Source organism: Symphodus melops (assembly GCF_947650265.1).
Source record: "Symphodus melops genome assembly, chromosome: 19".
NCBI classification, from domain to species: domain Eukaryota; kingdom Metazoa; phylum Chordata; class Actinopteri; order Labriformes; family Labridae; genus Symphodus; species Symphodus melops.
Genome location: NC_136709.1, coordinates 9,818,522 through 9,839,216, shown reverse-complemented (window position 1 = coordinate 9,839,216; position 20,695 = coordinate 9,818,522). Strand labels below are relative to the sequence as shown.

At 41.1% G+C, this 20,695-nt stretch overlaps 1 protein-coding gene across 2 annotated transcripts; it reads left to right on the top strand.

Moving 5' to 3' along the window:
• The first annotated feature begins 3,473 nt into the window (after nt 1–3,473).
• On the top strand, nt 3,474–20,633 carry pak6 (p21 (RAC1) activated kinase 6). Of its 2 annotated transcripts, none has more exons than XM_079369512.1 (9): nt 3,474–4,006; nt 11,978–12,225; nt 13,505–14,167; nt 14,810–15,343; nt 16,080–16,213; nt 17,297–17,423; nt 17,509–17,634; nt 17,769–17,903; nt 18,835–20,633. In XM_079369512.1, the coding sequence occupies exons 2-9, from the start codon at nt 12,022–12,024 to the stop codon at nt 19,000–19,002; spliced, it is 2,091 nt and encodes a 696-aa protein (XP_079225638.1). In that variant the 5' UTR covers nt 3,474–4,006; nt 11,978–12,021; the 3' UTR covers nt 19,003–20,633. The 2 variants fall into 2 exon arrangements, with proteins under 2 accessions (XP_079225638.1, XP_079225639.1); XM_079369513.1 differs by lacking the exon at nt 3,474–4,006 and adding an exon at nt 11,318–11,399.
• The last annotated feature ends 62 nt before the right edge of the window (nt 20,634–20,695 follow it).

Sequence of the window (20,695 nt, the reverse complement as noted above, 5' to 3'; positions counted from 1 at the left end):
CGTACATTCATCGTCATTATCACTCGTCCTAATGAGTGACTTCATTTATCTTCCTCGCTGCACAGTATGCTTTTTCGGCATCCCAACAAATAACAGCCACTGATTTTCATATGTGCAAATTCAGCTGACCAAATGTTAATCAATGTCCGGGTGAGATTACCCAGAAGCCCACTGACTAAAGCAGCTAAACTACTGTGATGATGGGATGTACTTCACACACAGGCAGCTCGCAGGGCAGACTTTGATGAATGGTTTGAAGATAGGTGGATGGCTCATTAGCAAGTGAAATCCAGCCTTTGCAGTTGTGGGTGGAGCAGGATTCAGTTATCCCCAGGAGGTCAGTCACTTTCCTGATGCACTATGGCACAGAGTGTTGATGCTCCACATGCGCACAGAGCTCTGGATCAACAGGGTTTAATCCCATTCTGGAAATACGACACTGCCAGCAAAGATCATCACAACTGGTTGGTTCCAAAACTGCTTTAAATGTTGGCTTAGCACTGTGTAGTAAAATTCAGTGATAAATGATCAGCAATATGATGCACTCCTTTAATAATAACACACTAGCTACAACATAATGCATCCTGTATATGTAGCTTTTTTGGCCAGTCTTATTAAAAGCTCAGCCTATTGAAGCGAGCAGGCAGCCAGTATGATTTCACCTCAAGACAGAAAATCCATAGCACTCTCTTACTGCAGCAGACAGATGTACACGCAGGCTACCTTTACTTTATGTGCTTCAGACAGGCCCTCAGAGAACAGCTTTTGTACTATGAAAGACAAAAACACTCAGGGTCTGAGCGAGCCATTTTTTTAGATTCTGAGCTCTTAACCTATTTGTGTGGTTTGTATTTACATGCACCAGTTCACAAAAAGTTTCCTGCCAGTATCTCAACTTCCTGACTTAGAAGTCTGAAGTCATATAGAAGTAAGATGAACTACAGAGAGCCTCCAGAGGAGGGCAAATCCTTGCAACGGGTTTTAGTAGAGTATGTAAGCTTGTTTCCTTCAAGAACAAAAACAGAAGATAAAACTTTCTTTCTTTACGCAAAAGCTGATTTTCAAACACACTTTTGACTTTCAATCTGAAAGTCCTGACCTTCTTAATGACATTTTTTGAGAAAACTTGTGAATCACGATGCACTACGTTATGAATTTGACTCATCTTATAATACTGACTTTATAAGTTATAAACTTTTAGTAAAACACTTAGACCGGTTGAATTAACATGACTATCATGATAATGCCATAGTCATATTTTTACTGATCTTAGTTTGTCTTGTTTATGATTAGCTATCTTATAATTTTTATATATTTCAATTCAGATTTACAATCTCATTTTCATTTAAAAGGTTACAATGATGGTTTTAATGTTGTTATTATGATGTAATTGTTGATGGCTACTTAAAAATAATCTTGTCTTTATTCCTAATATGATTCCATTTACTTGATTGTGACTTTTTATTACATCATTGTGACTTTAAGTACCTTTTTAGCTTATTACGATTAACTGCTTTTTCTTTTAAATCTTGACAGAAGTTGTCTTATGTACAGGAGAATTATGAGAGCTTAGTCTTTATTCCTACTGTGGTTATACCTCTCTCCATCAGAATTAAAATGGATCTATAGGTCACCAGGAAATGTCAGCGGCTTTTGACAAGAAATGAAATTAACTTAAGCTGTATAGGATGAACCCAGATAACCCCTCGTTTAATCCTTACAGATTTATCCTAAACAATAGAATGGATTGAAATGCAAACAATTAAGGCAGTATATCACTTGGGCTTTCATTTTAATGTAACCCGTCTTCTCTGTGTCACAGTAAGCCCTCTTTACTTTGGTCAGTAAGTCAAGTAAAGCTGACAAATACATTTGAATAAAGCCTTTTAATCTCCGGTGAAAGGAGTCTTTGTCACCACTGACCATCATCTGCAACGTGACGTGCTAAAAAAAAATGCCTTCAAGAGAGAACTAATACAACATAAATAACTCACATTACCAATGATGCAAGTTATACAAATGATAACAGTGTTGTCCTTTAATTACTTTACAATCACATTAGAAATCATGCCACCCAGATATTATTACTGGCTGATTAACAAATCTTATCTTTTCTTTCTTAGTCTATAAATGTCCTTTTATAGGCAATAGTACAACAGCATTTCAAACTAGGGAAACAAAAATTGTCTCTATTTCAGAAATGTTCACAATATATATTTTTGTTTTGTTGTTAGTTTTTAATTAATTCCACTTTTCATCCAAGCAAAAATACAGTAAATAGCTTGGCTGATATTGAGAGCAAAAAAGAAGGTTTTTTTCAAGGCTTTCATTGCCGCAGCCTCTAAAACGAAACAGAATTTTGTATGTCATGTATAGCTGTAAAATATTACCAATCCAATGATTCGGTGCCATTAATGCTGACATATAATTCTCAAAGGGATACTTCACCCATTTACATGAAGCTGTGTATCATTAGAAACATGGTAGTAGTGTTGAATGGTCGTGAATCCAGCCCTCATTTTGCCCTGAGACGAGAAAAATGTGTTTTTCTTTGCTTGAAAGTTTTCTTCATGTGATGCAAAAAGCGTCATAGTGCATCACATGAAGAAAACTTTCAAGCAAAGAAAAACACATTTTTCTTGTGATGATACACAAGTGATACACAGCTTCATGTAAATGGGTGAAGTATCCCTTTAAAGAGGGGGAGGGGTTGTGTCTGCTGTACCCCAAACAGCTAAATCTATCATTGTTAGGTGGGTTGGTTCAGTGAGGTCTATTTTTTTTTCTCCATGAATTTATTTGATGTGTATGGAGGGACATTATTATTGAAGCCTGTTTTGTTGTCTTTGCATGAGTCTCATCATAACATGTATTCCCCCCAATCTGGCTCCTTGTGCAAGCCATTTCTCCAGGATTTGACCCTCATACATTTTCCTTCCTTGCGTCTGTTTTTAACTGCTGTATGAATTATTCAGGATATGATTGTGGTGAAAAGAGAGGGGAGCATTTTAGTCAAATAACGAGCAAGTAAGTGAGACGGTGTTAAAGTTTCTTGTTCATTCATGCACCAAGATGTTTGGTCCAGAGTGAAGACACACACAAAAACCCCTCCTGCCATCTGCCATCCCTGACCCTGTCATCCCATGGATAATGCATTTAACTGAACAGCAGCACACTGTGTGAGCACAGCGCCCTCGTGTTATTATGTCACCCACATTACGTGCAAATGAGACTGAGGGAGAGAGGGAGGGCAGGGAGGTGGGTGAAAGGTATCCCAGGTGATGAGGTTTGGAGGAACCTCCCCTCTTCTTACAGTCACCATAAACCAGAGGGGGGGGGAAAGAAATATACATGCCGCTATCAGTTCTCTTGCAACCCAATAGGGAGTGGGAGGAGGCGGAGAAGGAGAGAAGTGATAAAGAGAGAGAAGGAAAGGGAGGTGGGAGCGTGTGTGCGAGAGAGAGAGAGAGAGAGAGAGAGAGAGAGAGAGATAGCAGGAGAAGGGAGAGGGATAGAGGGGGGATGGAAGGAGCCGTATGGGGCCGTGATACTCTCTCCTCCTGGATGCTGCTTTCCTCTTTATGGCTTTGTCCCTCTCTTTGTGCGGCCACCCTGTGTCCCCAGGAGCAAGCAGCGTTACGCCGACCAGCACTCAGCCACCGAGCAGGGGATGAATCAGCCCCAACAAAGAGCCTTTGAGATGGGAATGTGTGCGTCTGCCTGGAGGGAGGATCGCATCAGGCTTTCCCAGGCAAGCGGCAGCCTGCAGTGTGCGCTCGCTTGACAAACCAGCCCTCCTCCTCCTCCTCTTCCTCTTTCTCCTCCTCGTCGTTGTGTGCATGACAGAGGGAGAGAGAGCGTGTATGTCCGTGTGCGAGTGCATGCCTGTGTGAATGTGAGTGAGCTTTTGTGTAATAGTGTATGTGAGCGTGAGCGTGTGTGTGCGCACTGTGGCTTCCTATCCATCCAGGAGGAGAGAGGCTCTCCTCTTCACCAGACGGCAAAGGTAAGGGGGGGCGACTGTTTTTTCCCCCTCTCCCCTCCCTCTACTAACAATGACTTATCTCTCTAGAGCCCCGTTTCCTATCTCCACACCGAGGAGAGTGGGGGGACAGGGGGTTGGCAAGGTGGGTTAAAAAGGATAAGAGGCTTAACGTCATTGATAAAGACCAGGCTGTCTGTTAGCCGTCGGGATAGGCATCAGCCGTGGTGGATCGAGATGATGAAGAAGAAGGAGATGGAGAGGCTGTGAGGAGAATGCAGTGCAGCCCAGGTGCTGATGTGGGGGAGAAAAGGGGAAAACATAAAGGGTTGCTGGATGTTTTCAGTGGACTGCATCTCAAAAAGCCTTCCTCTCACCCCTCCTTCTCAAAATCCTCACATGCCCTTCCCGAGTCTCTTTCGCTTCTGTCCTCAACCTCTCTACTCAGGGAGACGAGCACAAGCATCCCTCAGACGTTGTCTTCCAAGACATGGGTCTTGCTTTTCAAATACAGTCAGTGTTCCTGCTTTGGGCACTTTGGACAGAAGCTTCCTGTTTTTTCTGTTTTTTTAACTGTTGTGTGTGTAGGTGTGTGTTCTCAGGTGATCTTTCTGGTCCAAGGGAATTAAAGCTGCCATATAGACATTTGAGTCTGTGCATGCTTCAGGGAAACAGTCACAGGATTGGGCACTGATGTGACATATTTTCTGAACATTCACTTTGATCAGTAAATGTAGAAATTGGTTGTAGAGCTTATATAAATGCAGGAGGGTATGTTTTATCTGTACTCTCTTTAGTTTTAAGCGTTAAGAACCAAAGATTCTGCCTTTAAATCCCTTGTCAAGATTAACTTAAGGCCAAGGTATTTTAAAGAAGTATATAACTTTAAGTCCAGTGTTTGCACTATTCATATTGAGAGAAGCATATCATGCACACACTTCCTCAAGAGTTGTGACTTCAGCTGGGGTTTTTCAGTGCATTAGTGTTTGTACGGATGATGTAACTGAGGCTCTATACTCCTTTAACTTCCATGTGTTTGTGTCTCAGGTTGCTTATTGATATTCAAGAAGGAGGAGGAGGGAAAGGGTAGAGGAGGTGACAGAGAAGGTCTTTTTGGTGCCAGCACATTTAAACACACAAAGCCTGCGATCTGCTTCAGTGAGGATGATGTACACTCCATGTCTTCTTTTTTTTTTTTTGGACTCATCTTGCTTTCAGACTCTTCCAGGCTCATAATGGAACTTAAACTGGCAGCACAGACTCTGGATGTGTACTGGTGCACTGACAGGACAGGAAGTGAAGAACCCCTCACGTGCACATGTACATAGGTGTTTGAACATTTTCACCTGCCCTGCTGTGTCAGTATTTGTTGTCAGGAATGCTGACCATTTCATGTACATGTCATCCGAAGGAGGGACAGCGTAAATTATCAGTTTAGCATCCCCTCTGGCCATAAGATGTCAAGCAGTTAGGATTAAAAAAGCTTTGTCCAAATTGGGACAGCATGAAGTGACTCCCCTTGTAGGGCTAGAACTGCACCCATGCTGGGTGACAGAGGAGGGCAGCCGACTTGGTGCTGATTGATACCGTAGAGAAATTCGAGGTTAAAAATGGTTGATGCTTTGTCCCTGGAAGAGACTTGCTGCGACCTGGGCTAAAAAAATATAAATCAAAGCTTTCATAAGCACATGCACGCACTGTAAAGCTTGCTCTGAAGCCTGGCGCATCAATAAATTAGACCCAAGAGAGAAGAGTTGGCCTCGTATCATTGGTCCGCGCTGATCATACGTTCCTATCAGCAGAGCATCAAATTGTTCAAAGCACTTGTAAGAGCCAAGAGGATCTTTAATTAAACAGAGTGTTGGTCAGTGCTGCAGTTCACTGCACTAACCCTGAGTATACATATTCTTACAAGGCATGCTTCCTGAGTTAGATGTGTATTATCCTAGTGATGTGTCAGCATCAGCAGAACATCCCATTAAAGCCCTGGGACACTAGAAGTGTTGCTTTTACAATCTCATTATGTTAAGGTGTTTGGACCAGATAGAGATATAGCTTTTACTGTGTATTTATGTCCACGCTCCTCGCTGCAGGGCAGAATAAACACACATTTTCTCGTCCATTTTCTCATCCGTGAGAATCAGTGCCAATATGTCAGGTGACAGAATGATGTATGCGCTCTGTGGATGTCCTCAGATCCCCTTTACTAACACTTGTTTACTGCGAACAAAGCTTCCCAAGACGATGGAGAAAAGAGGTTACATCCTCAGAAGGAAGAGAGGGCTGCTCTTGACGACACTGTGCCCATGAATTAGGCAAAAAAGAGCATGAAATATTTATATAGTGAGCACTGACACTTTAAATCTACAGTATGTCTAACTATTTCTGCATTTTTATTTTCATTTTTGTTCTCTCGCTTCTCCCCCTTTCTTTCTCTATCAATGCCATCTCTTTTTCTGTCACTATATCCAGACTCTTCTTTCCTCGTCCTTTCCTTCTTCCCCATTGTCTTGACCTCTTATTTCTCGTTTCATCCTGTCAATATTAACTGAAGCACATGTCTGCCCTTGAACAATTGACAGCCCACATTGTCGGGCACGGGCATCTTATTTTACTTTACACTTCTCAACCTGAGGCTTGTTTTATTGCTCATTCGGTGCATGAAAAATAACACAAACGCTTTTGATGCGTTTACTTTTTTCATAGTTTTAGTTTTGCTCTGGGACTTCTTGACGTTTCTCACCTGCACCGCTTCATACAGAGATTTGAGTGGAAGCTTGCACATCCCGCTCTACATTTAGTTCTGTAACACAAGATATGTCACTATCAATGAACTGCATGAATATGGGTCATTGCCCTGCTTAGTATTCAAGTCTACCAAATGAAATTTAAATGCAGATGCATTTGGCTGTTCTAAAGAATAATGTTTCTCAGACCATTTTCATCATATTTTGAACACTGCATTTGAAATTTCTTTTGGCTTTTTATTACATAAACTATTTACTTAAAATAGTTTATAGCTTTCACTTGACATGCCATTGGGTAGCTCCACATTATGCCCCTGACATATAAGTTGAGCATGTAAGCATTCAAATGAGTCTAAGAATACATGCATGGCACCGTATGATATGTATGATTAACGTTTTTACAATGACAATGCTAACATTCTGATGCTAATCATTACAACCATTTAAGCTAAGCATTTGAGTGTGCGAATAAGCTAATTGATAATGTTGTCATGGCGACATATGAATAATGACAATGCTAATATGCTGATGCAATGTAGGTATTATCCGTATTGGGACAACAATATTAGTTTACCTTATTAGCATCCAAACAAGCATGAGTATGTTGCATTGGTAACATAATCCTCATGACAAACCTTATATGCCAATGCTAAGAAGGTTTCATGCTTATTATGATAACCATTTTAGCTGTATGTAGGCATGTTAAAATCACCAAAGCAAATGTTGTGGTCAAAACTATTACAGTTGACATGATATTTTTTTAAACCTGCTCTGATCATGTCATGTCTAACAAAATTACATGGCAATCAAATTGGTAGTTTTCAGATATAACGATCTGGCCCCTCTTAAAATGCCCTCCATAGTCACTTGTGAGACTAAAAAGACAAAACTGTGCTCAGTCATTCCCACATTCTCCAATTTTCCCTTTATTTATGTGTGCTTTGTCATGCATGATGCATCACACCACCAGCATGAAATATGCATTGCAGAAACGTGTGATTCCATGTCATTGAGTGCAGCTTATTACATCATTTGTTATCTCCTATTGGCAATCCTTCCGTGTCTGCAGAGGTGACCTCAAAGAGAAAACAGGAATCAACTTCAATCATAAACATGGCTATTGTACTGTCCAGACACGTCCTGCACTTCTGTACCTTTTTTGTGATGCCCCTGAATGGTGTACATGCATGTGCGTGTTTTACAAATGGAAGAGATGCTCCACCAAGACCCCCCCCCCCCCTCTTCTCCCCCCTTTAGAGGTAGTCTCATTACACTCAAAAGGGCAGAACGGTCATCATAATGAAGCTGTTAGAAGTGCAGTCTGAAGGCCCCCTAAACTACACTACACAGTCCAAAAGCTGCAGTTAAGACCTTGATATTATCTATGCCACTCTGAAATAGATGTGGCACCCTGTCATTCAGGTTAGCTGGATTATACATATACATCCATTGACAAACACAAAAAGAGGATTACCTCGACTCCATCGTCTCCCACCCTCACCTCACTATTTGACATTAATCCTGTGCAAAATAAACATGCTTCTGGTACTGTAAAGAAGGGGTGCATGTTGTGTGTTCTAAAATTAGATCAGTAAAGAACTGAACACCACCACTAATCCTGCGAGCACAATCACCTGCATACTCTCCACATTCCTGCTCGCATGCCAACAGAAAAGATAGAAGCAGAAATCAGGGCAAATAGGAAAAAAAATCATTCAATAGAGCTGGGAGCGCTAACATCGAGCAAATCCAATATCTCTCTTATCTCTAGATCTCTTCCCACTCATCCACAACTCCTGCTTGGGGTATAAACATGAGAGGAATGTAAGCATGCCCTCACCTCTTTTCTCAAAAGTCTTTGGAAACATATAGATTGCATGGTTATATTTCTGCATCGTAAGAGGGCCCAGAAGCTATATTCAATAAATTGGGCAAGGATGCAATGCAGAGGAACAAAATCTTTTTGCATAGTTGAAATCATTTGCATTCTTTGTCATCTATTTTTACTTGTTAGACTCACAAGTAGACTTGCTACAACAGCTCATTTATGCTCATTTAAATTTTATTCAGTGAGATTTTAATTCTCAATGACTATATATCTACCATGACCGAAAAAATCTGAACATCTGCATTTTACAAGTCATGCATTTGGAAACATTTAAATTGCGCCACTGCACACAGTTGTAGAAATGGATATTCCTAATCTAGCACAGTTTCAGAATGACCTCATCCTTTTTGGGTCTTCATATCCCTGACAGCAGCTGCCTTAGTTTTGCCTCAGCACTTTGATAGATTCTAGACAAGCCACTGAGGGGTAGGGTCAAGTCCCTGCAGTTTGAAGGGGATGTGACCAGAAAGTGTGATTATGCGTGCAATGCTGTGCAAGTTCAGCTCCCTGCATACATATAAACCAACTGGCATAGAAATCAATAGCATATTGTTATCAAGACAGTCATGAGCTTTGCAGAGTTAGAAAGGTCAATATAAGGCCAGTTGCATGTGATTAAAGCTTGTTAATCAATAATTGCATCATTTTTCAATTTATTTAGCCCAGGCTCGAGCCAACAAAGTGTGGGTTTCTACTTTCCTCTAGTATCACAGTGGTGAGTTCGTATTTCCAGAGTCCTGTCCAGGGGGAAACAGACCGAGGATGAACAATGAATGCCTTGATACATTCCCTTTTTCCGTTTCTTTAAACTGATGAAGCTCGATAAAGTACCGTTCATAGCAGCCTTCTTATTTGTGCTGCGATCACCCCATTATTTCTGGCAGTGAAGGACTGTAGCAGTTTGCATTTGACTCATGAGTAAATATTGATTGATCTGCTTGTAAGAGGATTAATGAAGGCTATGTGTAAATACTTGTTTAGGCAATGCCAACATCTGCATGTCAAACAGTTATCTAAGCAGACAGTCTCTTGTGCAGGGGTAAAACAGACATCACATCACAATCTTCTGTTTTGCTGCTTGTTTTCTGAGACGTGTGTTTTTCGAAAAGAAGCCCAAACTGGTGCTGAAAAGCCTTTTTGTGTCTGATGGAGGAAGAAAACTCTGTCCCTGTCTCTCTGATACATCAAGGTCTGACTGCAATCATGGCCCATACTCCTCTCTCCCAACGTCCTGCAAGCCGTTGCACCATAATGTCGCTGTCAGATGGAATTAAAGACCTTCCCAGCATCACATTATGTACATAGGGAGAGCACAGAGTGATGCACTTATGCAACACTTAGCACAGTAGCTGTGTGATTGAATTATCCATGGAGGGTGTCATGTCCCCCTTGCCTCCATCCTTACCCAGCCTTTCCAAATTTAGGCAAGTTCAACAAACGTCATCAGTCGACCTCCTTTTATCCTCCAGTGATGCAGCAAGATAAAGATACTGTAGTAGTCCCTGATACAGCTCATAGCAGGGGTGTTAGAGGCTGCTTAAAGGCGTGCTGCTCTCAGGGCGGAGGTGGAGACAGGACAGGCTGACAGTGACAGCATGATGGCCTGTCGAGCTGCGAGTGACTGCAAAACTAATTGACTCAACTCTCACTGTTTTACAGTTCATGATGGGAGATGTCTCCTGGTGGTTTGGGGTCAACTTGTGGGCCTCAGAATATGGCCATGCACATCACATGATTTAAGTTCTACATCCTGCTTATATATGACAAGAAAAAGTCATGCTAAGATGTTCATCATGATAATGATAGCTTGTTTATCCTTTATTGGACAGGGCAGCTGAAGAGAGACAAGAAATGTTAGGATGGAAGATGACATACAGCAAAGTGTCAGGTTGTCTTTAAACTCACAGCTATGCGATGAGGACTATAGCCTCCTTACGAGACGCACAACATAACCACTAGGCTGTACTGCGCCAAAACTGTGAGAGGACTGGACTGTGACATTGATTCAGGATGAAAGTTATACTATAGCTATCCAGTGTTTGAGAAGATGTTTCAATAAAAGACAAGAATGTTACCGATTGTCTCTGTTAGAGAAGATGTCACTTGAGAACCATCTGCATACCCTAAAAAAGCACAAGTATGTCATCTTAATGTGTCCTCTAGCGTCCTTAAATGTATTTTGTTGACTAATGGCGTTCCTTTAAGTACCTCATTATGGAACAAAGTGTTGAACCCACTGACAAATGGCCATATCTAGACACAAAAGCAAGATGTGGACGAATGGTGACCTTGCAGAGGGCAGTGGATGTGTGCATTTCACAGTCCTTGTATTTGAAGTGTTTTGTCATGCATGATGTATCAGACCACTAACATGAAATATGCATGACAGCGACACTGTATTCCATGCCATTGAATACAGCCTATTACATGACTTGTCATCTCTTCTCCTGTCATAGAAACAGTCACAAACCGATCAACAAACCAGCGCTCCTATCCCTAAAGACATGCTGCTAGTATGACTAGCCAAAACATCTTCCATACTGTGAGCTACATGAAACAGCATTAATTTAAATCAGCTTTAATCTGACTGATTATCTCTCCATGCAGCTGTGCAGCTGAGGAAATGAGATGTATTTAATGCATTTAATTATTTCACTACAGTTGAATGGAAAATAAAGCTTAACACACATTTAACCTGAGTTAGCTGTTCGCCAAACCCAGGACCATCCATCCAAGGATTAAATGGTTACCCTCCAAGCAAATGCAAACATTAGGATGGGATGTAAGTGTTTATGAAGGATAGCCTTCAATACTATATACCACATAGTTTATGTGTTTCTGTTTTATGAGAATAAGCATGCGTTTGTTGTACATGTACTTCTTGTCCTGTTAACACACTAAAGCCTGTAGGTGCTGTCCAGCTCGGTCGCGTGCTCATCAGTTAAATGGCACACAGAATGAATAAGCCTTAATTGACCAGATATCCTTCATTACACATGTGCTTACAAATGCATCTGCTCTCCTTGGAGCCATTCTCAAAGGCACAAGCTCATGACAGGCTACAAGGCAGTGTGGGTCATAAACATCCTGGACATGGAACAGCTTTTTAGATGAGCCATTTCTGTATTTGCTCCCATGTCGAAAGATCATATGTTGTCACATTTGATTTTTAATACATCTGGTGGGAGAGTAGATAGGAAAGGACAGGCAGGTCATGGTCTGGCAGTTGCAACATTGTTTGGTTTATTGGGCCAGAAGAGATTTGCTTACATTCAAAAGTGAAGACTACAGTTTCTTGAGCATGTGCTGTGCATAATAGTCGGTGATGTATATTAAGCACTTTAATATCTTTCTCTACAGGAACATTTTGAAGCAGGCAAGCTGTTGCCCTCTTGGAACTGAGGATGTTTCGTAAGAAGAAAAAGAAGAGGCCTGAGATTTCAGCGCCCAAGAACTTTGAGCACCGTGTCCACACTTCATTCGACGCCAAGCGGGGCTGCTTTGTGGGCCTGCCGACCCAATGGCACAGCCTGATAGAAAACCTGCGCAGGCCCAGGCCCATGGTGGACCCTTCCAGGATCACAGAGGTGGAGCTGAGGCCAAAGAAGGTACATCAAACCATCTATTTATTGATCCTTTGACCTTAACTTGAACCGATCACTAATGAGTTGTAGGCACTTCAGCCAGCGCTCAAGATGAGTCGTCATTCTTGAAGTTTAGCTTTATAATCTCAGAGATCCTTTTGCATAAAGATACGCTGCTGCTCATATTGATGCAGAGGGATCCTGCTGTCTCAGAAAATGCCATAATCCTCTGATGACAGCGCAGTAGGAAGGCCGGCACCCCTCCCCATCTTTTTGCATTCTTATCTGTCCTGGGGCTGGGCTAATGACCCTGCTGTGTACACCAACACTACAATGTTGAATACTCCAAGGGCCGCAAGATTTATTACACCACACAGGCAATTAATAACTGTCCATGGTGCCTTTCCACAGATGTCAAGCAGAAAGGGATAAAAAGTGCAGGTACAGCAGAGGAAATGCCAGTGAATGATAAAGGCTGCAGATCTAAGGCATTCCACGCTTCATGGATCTTAATGTTGATGCTGTTTGTGACCCTAAAGAAAATAAAATCAACATTAACATTTACAATGTGATAAAGTCAATATTTAGCATCACCACAAACCTCACAAATGCAAATATTGTGCCCACAATTATGACAGGAAAAAGGGAGAAGGATGTGTGATATCAGATACAAATACAATTTCTATTTCAAACAATAGGTAGAGTGTTTCATGGAATGGATAATCTCACCAGGGCCATCATCACCTGCCATTCCTCTCTCTTTGAGAGGTGCTACTTCAGGTGAGATGTCACCTGACCTGAAGTAATGGCACCAAACAAGAGAAACATGAGAGGCTGCTGACTGACTGTGAACTAAACATGACTCTACCCTGAGAGTTCCTAATGAGTCACCATGCTCTGGCTCTTAAAGCTGCAAACAGTAACACAATTCTGGCAAAATCTTTTAACTTGGATCAATTTCTGTTAGAACAAGTTTAGGCCGTTCTTTTTGCTTGCCTCCTGGTTATGCATGTCCTGGAGTTTATAGACGCAGTTACCTTTTATATCTGAATCTTGTAAAGACATGATCCTCTCAAACCATTTCTTCATATATTTGTATCGTGAGCAAAAGCCACTGGGGAGATGATTTAAGTTGCCGTCTTTGAAGAATGACAAAGATGTCCTTTACAGATTCTCAAGTCTAAATTTAACTTGCCTCTGAGCAGTGATTATGTCAGCCTCATTATTCCTTTCAGCACGACTCTTTCTATAAAGTGATCATGCGTGCACAATGTGATAAAGATAAACACTTCTTCTCTTTTAGACCATTGTGCGTGGGAGCATGATCGGTCACGGGGACTACATCGCAGCCATGATCAACGATATGAGCCGTCTGTCTGTGACTAGCTCCAACTCTTTGAGGAAGAGCAGCCCCTCGGCCAGGAAGAGGGCCCAGTCTCTCGGACGACTGGGTGAGGTGAATGAGGGAGATCCTTACCAGTACGAGGGCCTAACCCAGGATGATGATGAGGATGATGATGCATGTGATGACCCCTGGAGGGAAAGAGCCAGGAACATCCACAGTGAGACCAACACTCCTTACCTGGGCATGAAAAAGAGCATTACTCTTCAACCCAATGGGATCCTACCAAAGGCCAAGTCCACATATGAAGTGAGCGTCAGCTCTGTGGAGGGACCCTCGCATCCAGCTCAGTCACAGAACATCCCAATGCTGACTCAAGGGTCTTACATGAGTGGAGAGGTGGGCAGCCCTCAAGAGAGAGTTATATGGAAGAGAGATTTCCAGCTACCTAGGGGAATGCCACCTAGTCAGAGACCTATAGCTTGTTTTTACAGCCCTGCTATGACTGTTCAGCCGCCACATGGAGACCAAGGGATGGTCACAACAGAGCTGCGGCCAAACCCTCCTATGTACATGCACCCTCAGAACAGCCCAGGGAGGCCATTTTCCTCCTATGACCTAAAAGTAAGCATGACATTACAGTAGCTTCTTTGCATGTCTTTGTGGCATGATTATACATTAGTCACCGAATAAACCATGTAAAAATACTTTTGCTACTGACACATGTAGAGTGTATTTGCAGTAACTTTAATTATAAATGTGTTTTTGCACCAATACACCATGACAAATTCATGTAATGTGTAAATGTACGTGTATGTGTAAATGTACTTGGCAATTAAAACCAATTGAGATTCAGATTTAGATTATATCCATTAAATACAGGTTGGAGAGAATCATTATCATGCATAGCGTTTGGAAACTTTAGCGCAGTAGCATATTGATTAGCCTTAAACTGAAGGTGATTAAAGTTCTTGGGTTGAATATTTTTTTAATTCCAGTATTGAATTATGGGATGTTGGTTTAAAGTGTTAGAGCGGTTGTTAAGTTGAGATATGGTGTGTTTGGAAAGTTTCCAGCAGGACACTGAGGTCTGTATAGCGACATCCTCATGCAGGTCCTATCAGGAGAATTGGATGGACTGTGAGAGTGGAGGACTGGATTTACATTCACTTTTAAAGCAGGTCTTGGATCCTAGGCAGACAGCCAATTCTGTTTCAGCTCTTTTTTTTAAATGCCTCTCACTCTTTTCTTCCTCTCATCCTGCAGGCAGAGTCAGCAGTGAGGTACCACTCAGGCTTCCTCCCCACTGGAAACAGCAGTCCTCTTGTGGGCGGCATCAGACCCCAGCGGACTGTTCGCTCCTCAGCTAGCTACACGCTAGGCCTTTCTCCGAACATTGGACTGAGGCCAAATGGACCTGACCCCTTCCTCAGACATTCTGGATGCCCCAACCCTCCTTACCCTCGCCAAGACAGCCCCTCACAACCCCGACCCTCCCCAACAGGCTCACTAGCTACCAGCCCTCCAGGAACCTGCTCACCTGCTTTCAGACCTCCACAACATCCTTCACCAAGACCTCCACCAGACCCACCCAAAGTGACCCATGAGCAGTTTAAGGCGGCCCTGCAGATGGTTGTAGACAAGGGAGATCCTCGGTCATACCTGGAGAATTTTGTGAAGATTGGGGAGGGCTCCACAGGTGTGGTGTGTATCGCTACAGAGAAGCACAGTGGCCGGCAGGTAGCGGTGAAAATGATGGACTTGAGACGACAGCAGAGGAGAGAGTTGCTCTTTAATGAGGTACAGTATCCAGTAAGGTACAAAGTTGTCCCCACCAAAAAGAACTCAAATCACCCAGTCATCATCTTCTTAAAAACGTGTTATGTTTTGTTTTTTAATTTGAAAAACTTACTTCAAATTCATGACGTGTTCTGAAACGGTGTTGTAAAACGGAAGAATGCAATTTATCATTAACTGAAAGCTTTTACATTTTTTTTCCAAAATAGCATAAAAAGGCCCTTGATCTAGATGTAGACCTGGAATGCGGCTAACCCTAAACCTAGCCATTCAGCCACCAACTGTGTTTAAAATATCAGTTAAACTTTGAAAGCTTTTGAAATGTTTTATTTTGTTACGTTGGCTTGGTCGCTGTATCCCTGTATGCCTCTAAATATATAAAACAGAGGATTAGAAAGTTAGCATGGCACATTGAGTCATAATAATGTCAGTTTTCTTCAATGCCTACATGAAGGCATTAAATGTAAACAGTGTGTCTCAGCTGTATTCTGCGCACCTTCAGAGTCGTGTGTTTACTTGACAGGAAAGCTTGAGAAACATACGAGGAAGTTTGATAAGAATAGCTAAAGCAAAACTGAAGAGTAAACTTTATCATACATTTACCAATGCAGCACCTATTTTGATCAGGGGTACTTTAAACTGCTTGAGCAGTCCTTTAATTTTGGCGAACCAAGAGTGGCCTCATTAAGGTCTCATGTCAGGACAGATTCTGGTTGTAATGAGAATGTTTGTGCTGCAGGTGGTCATCATGAGGGACTATCAGCACAGGAACGTGGTGGAGATGTTTAAGTCAGCCCTGGTGGAAGAAGAGCTGTGGGTTATCATGGAGTACCTGCAGGGAGGAGCACTGACCAACATTGTGTCTGAAACCAGGTACGAGCAACACCAAGACAACAACTTAATTCATTTTGAGAAAGCTTCACTGATGAGTCAGTTTAGTTATGATATCATATTTGATAACTAAATCAACCACAAGGGGGTAGTGTGGTATTGACTGCCAAGTGATCGGTGTGGAGACCAGCTGCACAAAGACTGACAAAGACTCCCATTCTGCTCTGTTTCACTCCAGGCCTGCAGCTTTTCTCCGTAGCAAATCAATATCTCAATGAAATTACTAAATGTGTGCATCTATACATGCAATGTGGAATGTCTAATTATGGTAGAAAGCTTTATTTTCTGATAATGTCACATTGTTTCTGTAAGGCATTAATCAAATTAAACAAAAAAACATGGACCATGAGACATGGAGTTCAGTTTGTTAGATTGTTTTTCTTTTTAGCTATCGTTGTATGTTATGTTATTAACAGATGGCTGGCCTGATCCTAAAAGCATGACCTCTGGGTTTGATCTCTTGACTCAAAGGAAGGAATTTTTTTCTCTAAAGCCAGATGATATATTTTATGAGCCAGCTGTCAGGAGATGAGATCTTCATTATGTTGATAGTGTTACGAGGAGTAGGAGCCCTCTTGTTATTCAGTTTTGCATAGCTGCAGCCTGGTGTCAATCATTTTTTTCTACTGAGAGTTTTCTACTTAGAGTAAGTGCCTGAACTTATAAATAATCGTTCCTGAATAAAATGTTAGATATTTTTTGGGGAATAAAGCACAAATTTTTGGTTATTCAATTCAATATAACTATTATTACATTGTATTTTTTTATATACATTTTCATTGGGAAACTGACAATGCCTGTTGTCTGAAAAAGGCCTTTTGTTTCTTTTTTTCATTGTGCAATTGTAAAATATCAATGTCACATTAGGGAGTGTGGGGAATGAACCTGCAGTGTTAAGCTGCCGTGTGGGAGTTGTTGTTTTGAACCCTGCTCTCTTTATCATTGCATTTAATGTGATTCATTTGGCTTTTCACTCTTTCTCTGATTCATTTGAATCTGATGTTGAAAAGCGTGAAAAGAATGTTAATGTAAAATGTGTATGTGCTTGTGTGCCTTATCCTGCAGGCTGAGTGAAGAGCAGATTGCTACAGTATGTGAAGCTGTTCTCCAAGCCCTGGCCTATCTCCATTCACAGGGAGTCATCCACAGAGACATCAAGAGTGACTCCATATTACTTACATTAGATGGAAGGGTAGGTTATTGCTATTTTTTCCCTCTCTTTCCTTTTTCTTTTGATTGTTTACAGTCTTAATGTAAGGTGTTTGTCTTCTCCTCAGGTAAAGCTTTCAGATTTTGGCTTCTGTGCTCAGATCAGCAAGGACATCCCAAAGAGGAAGTCCTTAGTGGGGACACCTTATTGGATGGCTCCTGAGGTCATCTCCAAATCACCATATGGCACTGAGGTGAGCAGGCACATGTTCAAAGTCTCCCTCATGCTGAATAACAGTGGTGATCTCTCTCATGTAGTGTAAATGCCAACATTAGTGATGTGCTCCATGGATCTGTTACATAATTTGAACTTGTTGTGGTGCACCAGGTGGACATTTGGTCAATGGGTATCATGGTGGTGGAGATGGTGGACGGAGAGCCCCCATACTTCAGTGAAACGCCTGTAGCAGCTATGAAGAGACTGAGAGATGAGCCAGCTCCAACTGTACGAAATGTCACCCAGGTACGAGATCACAGTGTGTTCTTCTTTGTTACATTGTCAAGAAAATATGTGAGACCAACACCACCATGAAATAAGATTCTCACCTCAAGAGAATAAGCAACGCATAGTAAGAAAAAAAAGTTAGAGACAAAATAATGAAAAGGATCTCCTCATTAATTCCAGTACTTACAATTTTTACAATAAAGATAACCCATCAGTTTTAAATATTCTACCTACATATTTTGTTGTTGAGAATTATTTTTCAAAAAGTAAATTGCATGTCTTTTTTTTTTCTTTTTACAAAATTATATTCAAAATATCTTTTGTCTTATACATGTTTTACCCAGTAAACTTGTATGATCAACTTTCATCAAAAAATGCAATAATGTTTAACAGTGTAGGTTGAATATTGATATTGGGCCACAAAGGCCAATTTTAGAAAAGGATTTGTAACCATCTGACAATCTAAGAACAAAATGTAGTAATCATCCCACACCAAGTAGTCACCATACTGTGTTTTCTACTGGTATTGTGATTTTCTATATTGTGTCCTTTATACTCAAATATAATTCCCTTCTATATAGGAACACACTCATGTAAAATGCATGAGGCATTTTTGCCATGCTAAGGTCAAAGGTCAGCCCTTTGAGTTTTCCTCAGGTGAATCATCCAGAATTTTAATTTAGGGTAAATCACTATGATTCAACATTATTTACCACAATATCTAATATAACAATTAAAAAGCTGGTTGGATGTGGGCTGTTATTTATTCTCTACACATTTATTTTAATAGCATAATATGATATGATCAAACTAATCACATCATTACAGAGCAAACACGTTTCTTTTATATTCCTCTGCATCTAGCTGTAGTTTTGAACTTGTAAATTAAGTTTAAAATTGCACAAGCCATTTGGAGTTTAATAATTGTAGCTTTTGATTTCTTTTCCAGATTTCTCCAGTGCTTAAAGACTTCCTGGATCGTATGCTGACTCGGGATCCTCTTGACCGTGCCAGTGCCACTGACCTGCTGGAGCACCCATTTCTGCTGCAGAGCGGCTCACCTCAGTGTCTAGTCCCACTGGTGGAGCAGTACCGCAAGCGCATGTCACGTTGCTGACCCTCTGGGGGCTCTGTCTCACCAACACCTACTTTCAGTCTGACCTTCTCAGGTCTCTGACCAGAACCAGCACCTGTGCCCAACTCCTCTAGCACCCAAGAAATAAAGAAAGGGTGATCAGCACCAGAGAAGCAGACCCAGGCAGCATGTTGCTGTTGGAGTGATGGTGGCAGGACAGCAAGTTGGGTTTACACGCAGCGCATGGTCTTGGGCATGAGAGAAGCACTTTAGGAGTGAGTTAAAAGCAGCATGAAGTTCCTCACATCTAAACTCGGTTTGATCCGAATATCAATAAGCTTCCTGTTACATACAGTGTGATTCAACAACACAGAATGGTGCATATCCACTGAAAATCAATATTCCACATAACTACATGCACTACTCAAGTGCTCATGTAGAAGTAGTTTTCATAGTGGGCATTTTTCTAGCCATTTGGAACAGCTGTTTTAAGGCCGAGCCACAGTAGCTCTGGACACCCACAGTCCCTGCTGTGGAAACTGGACAACACCCGGGTCAGCACACTTCACAAACACTGTCAGTCCACCCTTTGCATGGCAAAATGGAGGCACACCTGGCCTGATGTGAATGCTTGAATATGAACCAAACTGGGATGTGAAAGACAATTCTCCTTTATTAGCATAATAAATGGGTAGATGAAAGCCCAGCTGCTACTATTGGGCTATTGGAAAATCTCCAGTAGATTATTCTTCTTTTTCATATTTATTCTTTATTTCCTAAAGGTGTTGTTGTGGGTTGTTTATATGATGTGAAGTTGCAAATAAGGTTTTATTATTATGTATGGACTTGAAACATACACAGATACATTAATAATGTAAATAAAATAGTGAATATTAGGTCTTATTCCTGCTGATTTACTGCAGTAAATTATATGAGATGAATGGAAAATTTTACTTTTCTTAACTAAAATGTGAGTGCAGTCTGATCAACCCTCTTTGTATCGTGACAAACTTTTTAAAAAGGTATGTGCGTGCGTGTGTATGTGCGTGCGTGTGTCATGCGTGCGTGCGTGTGTGTATGTGTGTGTAGTTGCATTTGTTTGCCTAGATAAAGCACACAGGCCTGGCATGTGATGCTGCAGGATGTCCACCTGCTGAAAAACACTTTGCACATAGTCTTTGTATTCTGACACAGATACATGCAGACATGTTTCATGTATTTCTATCTCTGTGTGGATCATTCATGGAAAAGAGAATTACACATTTTAATTTTGTATAAATCAATAAATGATGCATATTGAATTGGATTTTTCTGATCCTGCACTTTCCTCATTCACACCCACATATTTATGCATGCATGTATTCAAGGCTGAATGGGCTGGTGTTTTAAATTATTTATTAGGTAATCAGCATAAATCATACAATGCACACTGAACATCGTTAAGCAAAATACAAACATTGTCTCTTATAAATACATAAGCATATCAAATACAGGCAGATCCATACAATATAAATCTTATGTTGGTGAAAGAATATTATTTTATTGTTTCAGAAGCTCACAGATGATTTTTTAAATGATTACATTATTTAAATATAGAATAGCAAAAATGTAATAGATTGAAACAATTTAGCTTTACATTCCTATTTTGTTATTGATAAACATCGTAAAAATGGATAAACTGCAACACAAGTAGAAGCTTTTTATTTCTCTTGATGAATAGACTATGTCACCAAGC